This window comes from Pogona vitticeps, chromosome 4 (genome assembly GCF_051106095.1).
Source record: "Pogona vitticeps strain Pit_001003342236 chromosome 4, PviZW2.1, whole genome shotgun sequence".
In the NCBI taxonomy this organism is placed as follows: Eukaryota; Metazoa; Chordata; class Lepidosauria; order Squamata; family Agamidae; genus Pogona; species Pogona vitticeps.
The window spans coordinates 200,561,278-200,575,210 of record NC_135786.1 but is presented as its reverse complement, the minus strand read 5'-3'; the positions used below and the strand labels follow the sequence as shown (position 1 = coordinate 200,575,210).

The window sequence follows — 13,933 nt, the reverse complement described above, 5'->3', positions numbered from 1 at the left end:
CCTTTCCCCTACCCGTTTAGCGATGATTCCGTATAGCGAGGGTTAATCCGGAACGGATTAACCTCGCTATACGGGGCACCACTGTACTTGCTGCCTATCATGCTTGGGTTTTACCACTTAGCTATGCCTTCTACTGCAACCACAACAGGCACAAAATCATTGCTCTTAATTAAATGTTCCTTTTTTCCTAGAAACTACTTACAGTGGTGCCTCACTTAGCGATTGCTTCGTTTAACGATGTATTCGCTTTGCGATGGGTTTCTTTGAGGAATTTTCTGCATCGTTTAACGATGTTCTCTATGGGGGAATTTCACTTAATGATGTCCGTTTTTGCTCATGTAAAACTGTCTTAAAATGTTTGAAACGTGTTTTAAATGCTTGGAATAGTTAGTCCACCTTGTGAAACCTATGCACACTTAGTTTGGCTTTGTTCTGAGTCTTCGTTAATTTTTGGTGATTTTTTGTTTTTCCCTCATTGAAAAGCATTGGACTGTCCGTTCAATTAATTTAAATGGGGAAAACAAAAAATCACAAAAAATTAATGAAGACTCAGAACAAAGCCAAACTAAATGTGCATAGGTTTCACAAGGTGCACTACCTATTCCAAGCATTTAAAACAGGTTTCAAACATTTTAAGACACTTAAAAAATGAGCGAAAACGGACATTGGAAAGCCATTGAAATGCATTGAGTTGGCTTCAATATATTTCAATAGCTTTCCGATGGGGGAAACATTGTTTCACTTAGCGATGTTTCCTATGGGGATTTTCGCTTAAGGACGGTAATCCGTTCTCATTGGAACGGATTAACCGGTTTTCAATGCATTCCTATGGGAAATGGTGTTTCGCTTAACAATGTTTTCCCACAGTGATTTTTTGGAACCAATTAACATCGTTAAGCGAGGCACATCTGTACTTTAAAGAAGTATTGAAATTTTAGCTTTTCTGGAACAGATGCTCTATTTACAATTTTGCAGTTTGAAGTCAATCTCTTATAAAATGATATGTAATTCCATTATTGTGTAAAAATTGTTATAAAACCTCATGGCACAATGGTTACCAATATTTGCATAATAAAATAGGTATGGAATAACTGTAGTTGGGAGCCTAACAATAATGAACTGGAAACAACGTTACTAATACTGCAACCTATGGCTTAAATAGTGTTGCAAGTCTCAGCTAGACTCACTGGAACTTAGCATTGATTCACCAAGTCTGTCACTGATTCAACAGGCCTACTCTAGTGACAAGTTGCTACACAGAGCAACGAGATTTCAGCCATAATGTATCTACTCAGAAGCAAACTCCAGGGAGTTAAGTGGGCTCATTTCTAGGAAATAGTATGTACCATTGCAAACAACTACAAATGAAAAATAATAAGAACATTGCATACATCTAAGGAAACAATACTGATTACCCATTTCATGAACCAAAATACAGTGATCCTGATGGTATTTACTCATTAGTTAAGCTCTATGAAGTTCAACAGGACCTTTGTATAATGTACAAGACTTAGCATTCAAAGATTGAATCCATTACATTTTATTGCAACTTCTCCACAGTTTAATTAGAAAATATCCAATGTAACAGGTTAAAGAAAAACTGTTCATTTAAAGTTCACGTTGGTTATTAAAATGTCTCAACCACTGCATTTCATTTGTGACCATAGGCACAGAACACAAGTAGAATTTAGTTTCCTGTAGATCTTATTCTCAACAAGTTGCATCTTCTTATGCATCCTTTTTAAAAGACAAAAAACCCCACCCCTTTTTGTCTTTTCTTCTGTGATTTTCAGAAAATACATGTCCTTGAGGTCAAAGGTAGGCATGAAGGCTTATATTATGAAGTCTGGCACTGGGACTGGACATGATGAACGTCATATATTACTCTGAAAATCTGTTACACTATCAGCATTACAAATCTGCACATCAAGTGCCTGCATCAGATTTTATTTTTTACAGAACAGAGACTTCTCACTATCCCAGTCCCATACATACTCTCCACTATTCTTTGGACTTTCAACCATTTCAAATAACCTGAGGGATTAAAAAATGAACACAACTACCTGAAACTTTGTAAAATTATACGATCCACCAGATCATATACGCTTTTTAACTCAAGGATTTATGCTAATACTGCTGTCCAATTACGCAGTAAAATCTATTACTGCCTTTTGTCAACAACTCCACTTAAGATGGACTAACTCCTACTCCGTTTTTTAATTTAGAGGGCCTATGTTCACATCCCACTTTTCCCAGGCTCTACAAAGTTCACAAAAAATTTAAGGCCACTGTCGAATTTGTAGAAAAATGCACCAAAAAGTCAGAGCCGCATTCTCTTATTAGCACCCCGTCAGTAATTAATCGGGGGCTCGGGATAATTTGTGGGGAGGCATTCAGTTCCCGAAGAGGAAGTGCAACTCGAGGATAAGGGCTCCAGTCCGCCACTTGGGCCAGCCTTCTCCCCAGGCAGGCTCACTTCTTTTTCCTCTTGCCGCCACCGGTTCGGGCCGCCCCTCCGCCCCGTTTGCCTTTGGCCCCACCGGGCCTCAGCTGCTGCCGTCGGGCCCTCTTGCCGCGCTGCCCTCGCTTCTTGCCCTTGGCGCTGGCCGCCTCGGCTTCCTCCTCCCGGAGCTGCTTGTTAACGGCCCGGGTCAGGTCCAGGGGGGCCTTCTTGCTGCTCAGGCTGCGGGCCAGCTCCAGCTGCCTCTTCTTTTCCCCTTCCAGGTCTCCCAAGAGCGGCTTGAACTGGCGCTTCTTCCCGCGCCCAGTGACGGTGGGAGGCGTCGGCGGCTCCTTGGGGAGTCGAGGCTGGAAGCGGCCGCGGGAGGCGGTGGAGACGCGGGCCAGGGCGGCGACGCGGCCCAGCTCGGCCCGGTCCTGGTGGCCCGTCGGGTGCAAGGTCTGGGCGGCCCCGCCGCGGTGGGCGCGCGCCAGGTTCCGCAGGCGGTTGAGCTCGTTGCGCGCGACCTTCTCGCGCTTCTCCTGCCGCCGCTTGGCGAACTGATCCTCGAAAGGGTCGGCCGAGTCCGGCACCTCCAGGAGCCAGTCCCGGGAAGGGTCTCCGCCGGCTCGCTTGTAACCCCAACGCCTCCGCCACTCCTTGGCCTCCTCGTCCCAGACCAAGGTGCCGCGCTTCTTCCGCGTCGGGCGAATGCCTTTGAGCTTGGCGAACTGCTCCCACCGGGTGAGCGGCCGCGGCTTGGGCAGCGGCTTCTCCCTCGGCAGGCGGGTCGTCGGCTCCGGCAGCTGCGCCACGACAGGGCCCGCGCCTCCCTCGGCCCGCTCCGACGGCAGCGCCCACAACTGGCCCACCAGCAGCTGCGTGTTGTCGCGGGCCAGGGCGCGCAGGTGGCCCTCGCGCTGAGAGGCGGGCGCCCCTTCTCGCGCCACGCCGCGCGGCGCGGGGTTCTTGTCGACCGCCAGCAGGTTGCCCACGTCGAACTCCAAGTCCAGCTCCTTGTGCACCATCACGCTCCGCTGGGTCTCCGCCTCGCGCTCTTCGGCGCGCGCCAGCAACTCCTCCACCGACAAGGCCGCCATTCCCCGCCGGATTGCTACGTATCTCCCTCCACGTGCCAGCCACCACCAGAGCGTCTACCCCGTCTCTTTCTCCACACCGGCTCCTTAAAGAGTCAAAGAGAGAGGTTCCGGGGCGAAAACGCCGGATGTGAGTTCGGCGCGACTTTCTTACCATAGAGGGCAGACACTACACAGGCCGCTGAGCTCCCAGCATGCTGTGCGCATGAAGCGTTGCATGATGGGGGTTGTAGTCAGCCGGGCTATTGGTGGGCGGGACCTGCTTGGTTGTGAGGGTCCTACATCTTGGAATGTGGAAAGCAGACGATTAGTTTAGCAGCCTTGTTTGCTGTGGTGGGGTCGAAAAAAGATTTGAAAAATAACTGGTGAAAGGATTCGTGCGTTTATCATGTAGACTGAAAATACCGTACCGTACTAATAATATGTGGAATTCGGGGGAGTGTAGTTTTGCCTTTAAAAAGTCTGGACGGGATTTCAGTTGAAATGTGTGCGCGCGCGATGGTATATTTCCAAACACGGCCATTGCCAGCGGTTAAACGAAAGAAGGAAAAAAAGCAAACGTGCAATGCAATGGACGGGGAGCAGCGCAGCGTTTATAAGTGTCCTCATTAGGAAACTATGATATATACGAGGTTTAGTTACTCATAAGAAATTCCTCCCGGATAAATATGTCTGTTTCCGCGGGTTGTACTCTTACGTGTGCCTTGCTCTGCAGGCACATTGCACTCATGGATGTGTGCCTTCTAGAAACTTTTGTTGTTAAAAATCTGACTTTTTAAAATCTTTTTCTATTTTTATTTCGAATTGTTACTTGTAAAATCCCCATATGTACAGCAGCAATGCATGCTTTGCAGAATAAATAGTTGCAGTTTATACTCTTATTTTAAAATAGCCCGTCCTGAAGTGATCCTTTATTTCAAATCATCCATTTTTAACAGTACTGTTAGTTACCAGTAGATGGTACTGTTCTTTGCCAACTGGTTTAATCGTTGGTTCTGACTAGAGATGGGGGCTCAGTATTCCTATAGGAGTATCCCCGCACAGGTGGTGTTAATGAGGGTCCAGTTCCATGGGGCCAGACGGTCCACTCATTGATCCACCGCGGATGGGGACAGCACGATTCTAGGAATGGCTCTACAGTGCGTGATCCGCTCACCACTCTTCAACCTTGCAGAGAGGCTTGTCCTGCCTCTGGCCAGAAGTGGCAAGCGGATCGCGTGTTGCGCAGCCATTTGTAGAACTGTGCCATCTTCGTCTGCTGCGGATCAGTGAGTGGACCGTCTAGCCCCGTGGGGCTGGACCCTCATTAACGCCACCTGTGCGGGGATAAACAAATACAAATACCCCCATCTCTAGTTCTGACTAAAAATATCAGTTGCAAGAAAGTGTATGCAGTTACCTTCCGTTTATATAAGACACTCCTGTTTATAAGACCCTCCCTTCTAAGCCCCAAAATTAGGTTAGCTGTTTCGAAAGCTAACTTAGCTTTGAAAACTTAGCTTTGAGTATTCAGGCTCGGCTCAGAACATTGGACATTACGAGTCCCTGTTGCATCTGAGCCTATAGGCTCCACTTCCAATGAGGTGTCTTTGAATTGGTATGTTGAGCATCAGCTGACATCAGTTCCATAAGGCCGGTGATTGGAGGTAGCTAAGTCTCCTGACTGTAGGAAGCTAAGCCTCCTGAGCGGAGGCAGCTAAGCCTCGTGATTGAAGGAAGCCTGTTTACAGAGGTAAGGTACAGGCCATTTTGTTCTCAGCTTCGTCGTCGTCTAGTTGTTTAGTCGTGCCCGACTCTTCGTGACCCCATGGACCAGAGCACGCAGGCCCTCCTATCTTCCACTGCCTCCCGTAGTTGTGTCACTTTCATGTTGGTTGCTTGGCAGACACTGTCCAGCCATCTCATCCTCTGACGTCCCCTTCTCCTCTTGCCTTCACACTTTCCTAACATCAAGGTCTTTTCCAGGGAGTCTTCTCATGAGATGGCCAAAGTATTGGAGCCATCAATACTGTTCTCAGCTTACTCCCGTGTAAAAGATGCCCCTCAATTTTTAGTATAATGATTAGAGATGGTATTTATATTCTAATACAAATACCCACACACAGGTGGAGATAACGAGGGTCCAGACGGTCCACTCACTGATGCGCTAATGCTGTGGGGTCCGCGCTGCCATCCTATCGCTCCAGAGATTGCGATCGCTGAGCCACTCTTCGACCTGCCCAGGAGTGGCTTGGCTATCCGGCCCCCTTGTTATCTCCACCTGTGTGTGGGTATCCGTATATGAATATGAATACATCCATCTCTAATGCTATACCCAGTTCAAATCAAAAGGGGTATTTGTATTTGTATATGTAACAATATTGAGAAATGATAGGACTTGTAGTTACATAAAGAAGATGGAGTCTGTTAAGTTCTGTATGAGATGATGTTAAAAGCAATGGAATGTGCAAGATTGTTTTTGCAGAGTTGCCTGGTACGAAGAAGCTTGTTACAGAAGATAAGAAGGCAAGGCCAAGAGAGCTTCAAAGAAGACCAAACATGCATACCTCTGAATTGCAGGCGAGATAAGCCACCTGTGAATGTGTGTGAATTATGGGTGAAGAGTTGAGTTAAACTTTCTTGTAATTAATTGGTTACCAGCTAAGAAGTGTCAGGGGGGAGGGCCAAGACATGTAGAAAAATGATTGCTTTGTATATGTGAAGAGTTCTCTTTGTTGTTGGTTGGTGTATGACAAAGAATATTTTGCAGGATGTAGCAAAGAAAAACAGTTTGCCTTTTTGAAACCAGAAAGAGGAGGAGGGAATAGCCCAGCTTAGAAGCAAAATGATTACTTAGAGATTTTAGAGGTTATTATTTTATCTAAAAATAGCAGCTTTATTTAACCATTGAAATTGATGGATATGTATTGCTAAATGCTTTTGCGCAACAACTGTATACTAATAAAACTATTTTCTTAATAAAAACAAATACTTTTAAAAAGAGAAGACTTGTCTTTGATACAGCAGGGCTCACATCTAAATCCAGTGGTGATTTTTAAAAGGTCCTACTTTGCAGGGCTGTTGTGTTGTCTAAGGAAGCACAAAGTCAATGCTTAATTACTTGGAGAGTAAGCAAAGGTTTTTCTTTTAAGGTTAGGCTTGTCCATGGGACTTATGCTACGCACTCCTGAGGCCTAGAGGACCAACTTTAGAGATAAAGGTGGTAGTTTTGTGCCAACAGTGACTCCCTGTCCAAACCTCATACTCTCTTTAGGGAGGGGTGAGTGTTACAGTATAGAAATACAAATACCCCCATTTCCAGTAATGATTTTAGGAAAAAAGTAGCATCTTATAATCAGAAAAATATGGTACTCCTCACAGAGGAGGCATTACAGTTACATAATGGTCTCCTACAAAATGCATTGTACATCCCATGGGGAGAAAGCCTAGGTATGTTTACTAGGGAACAGATTTCAACAGGGTTTGGTGATGTTTAATCCCAGGTAAGTATGCACAGGAACGTGCGTGCAGTCTTAGGTTCCATGCTGGAGGACTGATATGAAATAAATTGTCATACTGGTAGTATTCATAAAGTGACAGTTGTTGCAAAAATCCTGTTTGTCAAGATTGGGGAAATTGGTTGTCTTTGGAATGGGAACAGGGAGGACTATCTTGGATGAACACTTCTGCTCTCTTCTGTTTTTGAGCACTAGGTACTCCCAGTAAGTTCCCATAGTGTGGGAGTATTAGCATCCATATTTGAGGTTGCTAATTTATTTGTATACAAGAATATTTAGTAATTTTTACTCCACTTTAAACAGAAACACAGTACTTTTCACCACATGGTGAAAGGCAGTCACTGGGTGAGCTGTACGCTTGCTCAGTCTGCTATTGATATGCTGTTTATGGGCCTTTCCAAGGCTTCTGCTCCCCTTCCATATGATTCGTTATTGAAAAACTGGACCTGAACTGGACAGCCGTTCAACTAGAACAGTGGTTCCCAATGTTTGGTCCCTAAAGATTCTTGGACTGCAACTCCCAGAAGTCCTTGCCAGCACAGCTAATGGTGAAGGCTTCTGGGATTGTGGTGCAAGAACATCTGGAGACCTAAAGTTGGGAACCACTGAGTTAGTGAGCACGGTTGTCTGAAAAACCATAAAATAGTGAACGGACCTCAGTAAAGTAAAACACCACCAAAGCATACTTTCCCCTTGTTTCTAGTTTATTTATTTACCGGCTGGATAGCTCAGTGAGTTAGATATCAAGCTATGGGGCCAGAAGTTTAGAAGAGTTTGATTCCCCATTGTACCTCTGGGAGAAAAGTTAGCCTGTGAAACCTTGGTAAGCTACTTGGTCTCGGAGTGCCCAGAGAAGAAGGGACTGGTACACTACTGCTGTTACTCTAAACCTAGAAAACTCTGGAAAGTGTTGCCATAATTTGGAATCAACTTGACAGCATGCAATTATTATTTATATAAAGCACGTCAATTTCTGCCCTACACACAAGAAAAAAGGTGGGGAAGGAGAATGAAGAACGGTTAGTGTAGAGTTCCTATAATGGTCCCAGGATTCCTCTGTATGGGATCATGGCTGTTAAAGCATATCAAAGTGCTACAGATGTGTTACTGCAGATACACTTTCATCCCAGCACTAACCTTTACAGTGTGCTAGGTTTCCAAACTTTTGAGCATGAGTGCCACATCGTATATTTTCAACATTTTTCAGGGCCAAAGAATGCACAGCTGCATGCACACCTGCATGCCTGCACACTGTATGCATGCATGGATGCAGCTCCTGCCCGTCCCCCATGCACATGTGCATGGGCTGAAGGGAACGGCCAGAAAAACAGCAAGGCAGGGTTGGATGTGGCCTGCGGGCCGTAGTTTGGAGACCTCTGTGTTAGATAAATACATTTTAGGCTGGCAATTATTGCACTTTCCCACTTTTCTCTTTCTACCACCCAGGTCTTTATGCTCCCTGCTGTATCTTTCCTCCAAAGAAAGAACATGTCCCCCCTATTGGAAATCATGGGAGCTTCTCCCCTAAACATTACTGCCACATGGGAGTGCTTTTGGCATGTGTGTGACTGGGAAAATAAATTACAACTCTCCCCTCTCTGTGTGGTGTGACCCTGTTCCCACATCAACTGAAATCCTGCCCTTAACCCCTCATGTGTGCCAAATGATTTTTTTTCCTGAAGGGAGTCATTGCTTGCTGGGAAGAGATGCTGCTTTCTCCATCTGTGTTACCCAAACTGCCTACCTGCTTGGCAAATAAACTTACTTTCCTTTGGCACAAGTTGACACATTTATTTTTCTAAGGAAACGTGGAGCATAGCATGTAGGTGCCAGAGTGTAGGCCCATTCTCTACCCAGTTATCCACCCAAAGATTTTCCCTTTGCAGAGTTTAGGATTGTTGGAGGAAGCTCCAGTCAGCAGTAACCCATGCCTGAGTTTGTGTATAAATTCTCATGAGATCTGGTGAAGTCTTATATGACTTGCTGAAATTTTACAGGACTTCTATACTATGCCCCTGGACTTCAATCTGTGGTGGATGCTTCCTGGTCAGGTGGTGCATGCACTGCAGTCTCTCTCTTCATTCTAAAGTCTGATCCTACAATCAAGCAGAAAATCAGCCCCAGGCTTGGATAGCAGGAGGGATAGTGACAGGATTCTGGGAAACAGATTAGAGATTGATGTTTCATGCAGCAGGGTACATACTTATTCATCACCAAAAAGGATACAAGAGGACAGTGATTTGCATAAAATTGCATGTGTTGATATATATGGACAGGGCAAAATTAGAAATTGATTTTAAATTAGAAATTATTTTTACGCATCTTACTCCGCTGGGAAATATAGTGGATGGCTACCTTGTACTCCTATTGAGATTGTTGGCCAGGTGCTTGTCTGGTTTGACAGCTTCAGGGTTGTAGATCTTCAATTGGTGCCGCTTCAAATAGAGGACACCTTCAAAAGGAGGATTTTCCTCTGGCAGCCCTTCAAATGCAGGCCTATGTACGTAAATGAGGGCAGGTGGCCACCCTGTTCTTGACTCAGGCTTAACAATGCTTCACCTTTACAAGCCTGCAAGTCTGTCGAAAGCAGAAGTAAGAGAGGAGTCATAGAAAAGCTTATGAGAGAATTTGAAAGGAAGGAGGGTAGAAGGAGGAGGAGAATAACATCTTGAATGAATGATTTGAGTGATTGCATTTCCTTCGCTCCAATTTGCTCAAGCTGTGCAATATGGCCTGGACAAAAGTACATTCTCATTATGCTTTTGATGATTAGCGAAATTGGTATGGGAGCAAATTGTGGATATTTAGATGTCTTGGGAGACAGACTTATACTACAAGATAGTACAATCAGAAAATTAGCTAATGTGAGGCCTTTATATTCTAAATTAAGCTTCTACGCAAGCAACTGTCTAACGTACCATATCTCTTACTGTCTCCTGATTGTAGCCTTGGAGATGGAGAAATTATTGAACCATGTTTAAAATCCATATGAACTCATCTACCATAGCAGTACATTAAAACAGAAAACTGCAAGTTGTTCTTTTAAAAAATGGCTGAGGTTTCTTTGAGATTTCCTACTGGCTTCTACTGTAAGACACAATCTGCCATGGGTCTTCATTTGAACACAGTGACTCAAATATTCCCAGCTGAAAATCCTGGTTAATCACCTCCTACCATTCAGAGCAGTGTAACTTTGTATTATAAGCATCCCTTTAAAAAATGATCCTGCTCATAGAAATATTTGTTTCATTCCCATTGTAATGATATGACAGGAGAACCTACTTTGATACTCTTCAGCGGGCTATCCTTCATGTGAGTGGGCAAGTTCTGTATGCAAAATTGGTTGCACAATAAGTTGCTTGACTGTGTGAAGGTAAGTATGCCAGAGGATGAAAAAAAAATCACTGTGTGATTTCTTTTACTTTTGCTCAATACATCAATTGGATTTTGGGTAATGTGTTTTATGATAAGTCTAAAGGACATTTTGGCCTGATTTGAAATGGTCTCAAATTCCGTCAACTTGACAAGGCTTGTTTCAAGCAACATTCATAGCCAGTTGGGTTAGGAACGTACAGCTGGCTATTGAACAGGAGGAATTATTTTGTATATTGGTAATTAGACAAAAGGGGACGTGGTAGCGCTGTGGGTTAAATCGCAGAAGCCTCTGTTCTGCAAGGTCAGAAGACCAAGCAGTCATAAGATCGAATTCACGTGACAGAGTTTGCTCCCATCGCTTGTCTGAGCTCCTGCCAACCTAGCAGTTTGAAAGCATGTAAATGCAAGTAGGTACCACCATGGTGGGAAGGTAACAGCATTCCGTGTCTAGTTGTGCTGGCCACGTGACCACGGAAACTGTCTATGGACAAATGCTGGCTCTACAGTTTGGAGACAGGGATGAGCACTGCACCCTAGAGTCGGACACGACTGGACTAAATGTCAAGGGGAACCTTTACCTAATTAGACAAAAAAAAGTGAGGGGGAGAAGTAGGCTGCATTATCTTTGGAAATCTAGTCAGGGACAATGAAGGAGCAAACACCCATTACTTACTGAAGCCAATTCCTACTGGTAACCATTACGGACATGACATGGGGAGCTGGCCACCCGTCTCTAACAAAGGAGGTGGAGGAAGAAAACCTGAGAATATCAATTTATGTAGCAATCAATAATTATGCACAGAAGACAAGATGGACCGGAGATGTTTGGTTCCATCTGATTATTTGCCTGTCCATCCTTCCCCTTCTCAATTCAAATTACTTGTTGCATGTGGTGCTCAATTTGCAGCCATCCTTGAGTATGCATGCTGCTAGCTAGACTTAATGGGTATTGGAGCCTCACGACAGTGGGAGGGTTTATAGGTTTAGTAAATGTCATTATTTTGCAGTGAGCATTGATCTGGAGCACATTCTTTCTCTGTGGAGTTAATGTATGAGATAGTTTCACGACTGAACAAGTCATCATTCTTCATAACTATGCTGAACAGAATACAACTCAAGAAAAAGTAGATTTCTTCTTTCATTTTTTTTGCTTTTTCATTTAAAATCTCTTCTTCAATTTGTCCAAATGAAAGTATCTAATTTTCATACATTGAGCATTCTGTCCCCAATTTAAATTAAGCATTTTAAGTATTTCCGGAATGATTTTACAACCTATTACATATTTATGTGCATGATTCAGCTAGTAATAAAGCTGAATAGCTGAAGGACTAGATGAAGGCTATAGATTTCTGCTGGTATGGGTTCAAGTCAATTTCACTTAAGTCTTAACCTGTGCTTGTCCAAAGTATCACCAACCAGGAGGAAATTCAGAGGAGAGCTGCAAGAATGAGCAGAGGACTGGAAACCAAGACCTGTGAAGAAAGTCTGAAAGAACTGTGCATGTTTAGCCTTCAGAAAAATATGATATGGAGAGAGATGATAGCATTTTTCAAATACATGAAAGATAGATACAGAGGAGGGGCAGAATCTTTTCTCTATCATCCCAGAGGTCAGGACATGTAATAATGGGCTCAGGTTACAGGATGCCAGTTTCCAGTTGAATATCAAGAAAAACATCCTAACTCAGGAGGTGATATGTGATCCAACCCTGGAGGCGTTCAAAAGAAAATTAGACAAACATCTATTAACTCTGTGTTGATTTGGATTCCTTCGTTGAGCAAGAAGTTGGACTCAATAGCCTTATAGGCCCCTTCCAATGCTATTATTCTATGATTCTATGGAACAGTGTACTGTATGTATATCTCACAAAGCAGAGTAGAAGAGGTGAGCAACAGAAGGAAAGGAGTGGTGTCAGTTTGAAAGCTCATTAGTTTGTTACTTTTGCTTGTTTTTCATTTCTATCAGGTTCTGACTTGATCAAATACAAATCCAAAAATTGTAAGATAATGCTTTTTTTGCAAGTAGAGTATGATAGTAAAAAACACAATGACCAGACTATGATTATGTTATTCAAATTGGTATGTGGATGCTTGGATAAAATGGTGTCAGGTAACATGACTCAGAAATTGTAAAGCATACTTTTTATAATGACAGCTCCCATAGTACCCCAATCAGCCTGGCCACCAGGCATTGTAGTCCAAAAATCTAGATATTTTCATCTCTGACATCACTGTGGTTCAATTTCTATGTTATAATATATTGTTTTATTATTAAAAGATAAAATGTGGACATTGTCTTTTATTCAATGTGCAAATACGGTTTATTTGCAATTTGAGCCATTCACAGAAGTCTCCGTAGCACTGGTACTGAAGAAAGTTTCACATCCATGATCACACTGTGCCTGCAGAGCAGAATCACAGAAGTTTTGGTCTGCCAGATATTTTGGGCTGCTGCTCACATAATTCCTCAGTCAACTTATCTTGACTTGAAGATGAGAGATGAAATCCCAAATATGTAGTGGGCCAATGATTCCTTACCCCTTCTTTCAATAATGAAGTAATTGGGGGCCTTCGAAAATATGTTTTGTTGTTTCTAGTATTTCCTGGAAACTATATTTAAATAGTTAAATACTCTTGAGGGTAACATACAAAACCCAACAATTTAAGCCTGTTTGTTTTAACTGCAAGGTGATTTGGTGAAAAGTAGGGTAGAGAGGGAATGAGAAAAAGGGCAAGAAAGACAGTCTGTCAGACAGATAAGGAACGAACGGCTCTATTTAACCTAAGTATCAAACAAACAAAAACCAAAGGGTTTATCAAATGCTTTCCAGTAATTCTGGCAAGCGTAGCCCAAAATATTTTGCTGTCTGACATGAAGCAGCATATGACAGTCTTCTATCCCCAGGTCAAGGTCATAGTGCTCAAGGACAGTCAAGTTATTATGGTACCTGCTGCAGAACATTTGAGAAACACCTCTGTCCTTCCCCTGCAGTAAAATGCAATAATAAACAATGATTTAACAACTTGCTGTCTTTTCATGAATATAGTCAAAATTAGTTGTCTCAAGCAATTACCTCATGGTCTAACAGTAGGACCAGTCTTGTAGAATTCCACATCCCTTTTTAAGCTAGAGAATATATCACACAATAGATGCATTTTGCACTTGTATTGAGAAGCTACCATTACTGCTCACATAAAGCAGCAGCTCCAAGATCTTGCAGCAACTCTCCGATGTTCTGATGGTCTCTTCGTTGTTTGATGACATGTGGTGGTCACTGGTCACAATTGTTCATTGTTGGAAGCAGGTGACTTTGTTGTGGATGGTATGATAATGAGACAAATGTTTTCATGACAAGTCAGAAACCAGAGGTTACTTCCTCTTGTAACGGCAGGTGGTTGTAATACGAACATATCCTGTTAAATACATTAACAAAACAAATTTTGTTTGTTTTTGGAACCTCCCTCCCCAATTTACTGAACATTTTAGATTAACTCTACGTTTTAGGTGGAATCATCACTGATTGC

The 13,933-nt window shown here is 43.3% G+C and overlaps 1 protein-coding gene and 1 long non-coding RNA gene across 2 annotated transcripts in view; both read right to left on the bottom strand.

Moving 5' to 3' along the window:
- Window positions 1-1,524: 1,524 nt before the first annotated feature.
- On the bottom strand, window positions 1,525-3,668 carry RRS1 (regulator of ribosome synthesis 1). The gene has a single exon (XM_072998993.2). It carries the CDS (start codon window positions 3,538-3,540, stop codon window positions 2,473-2,475), a length of 1,068 nt encoding a protein of 355 aa, XP_072855094.2. The 5' UTR covers window positions 3,541-3,668; the 3' UTR covers window positions 1,525-2,472.
- Window positions 3,669-6,205: 2,537 nt separating this feature from the next.
- The window catches only part of LOC110089166 (uncharacterized), a 28,537-nt gene continuing 20,809 nt past the window's right edge, over window positions 6,206-13,933 (bottom strand). The window contains exon 3 of the long non-coding RNA XR_012086910.2: window positions 6,206-13,822. This is a non-coding gene — a long non-coding RNA (uncharacterized LOC110089166). The remainder of the gene's footprint in view (window positions 13,823-13,933) is intronic.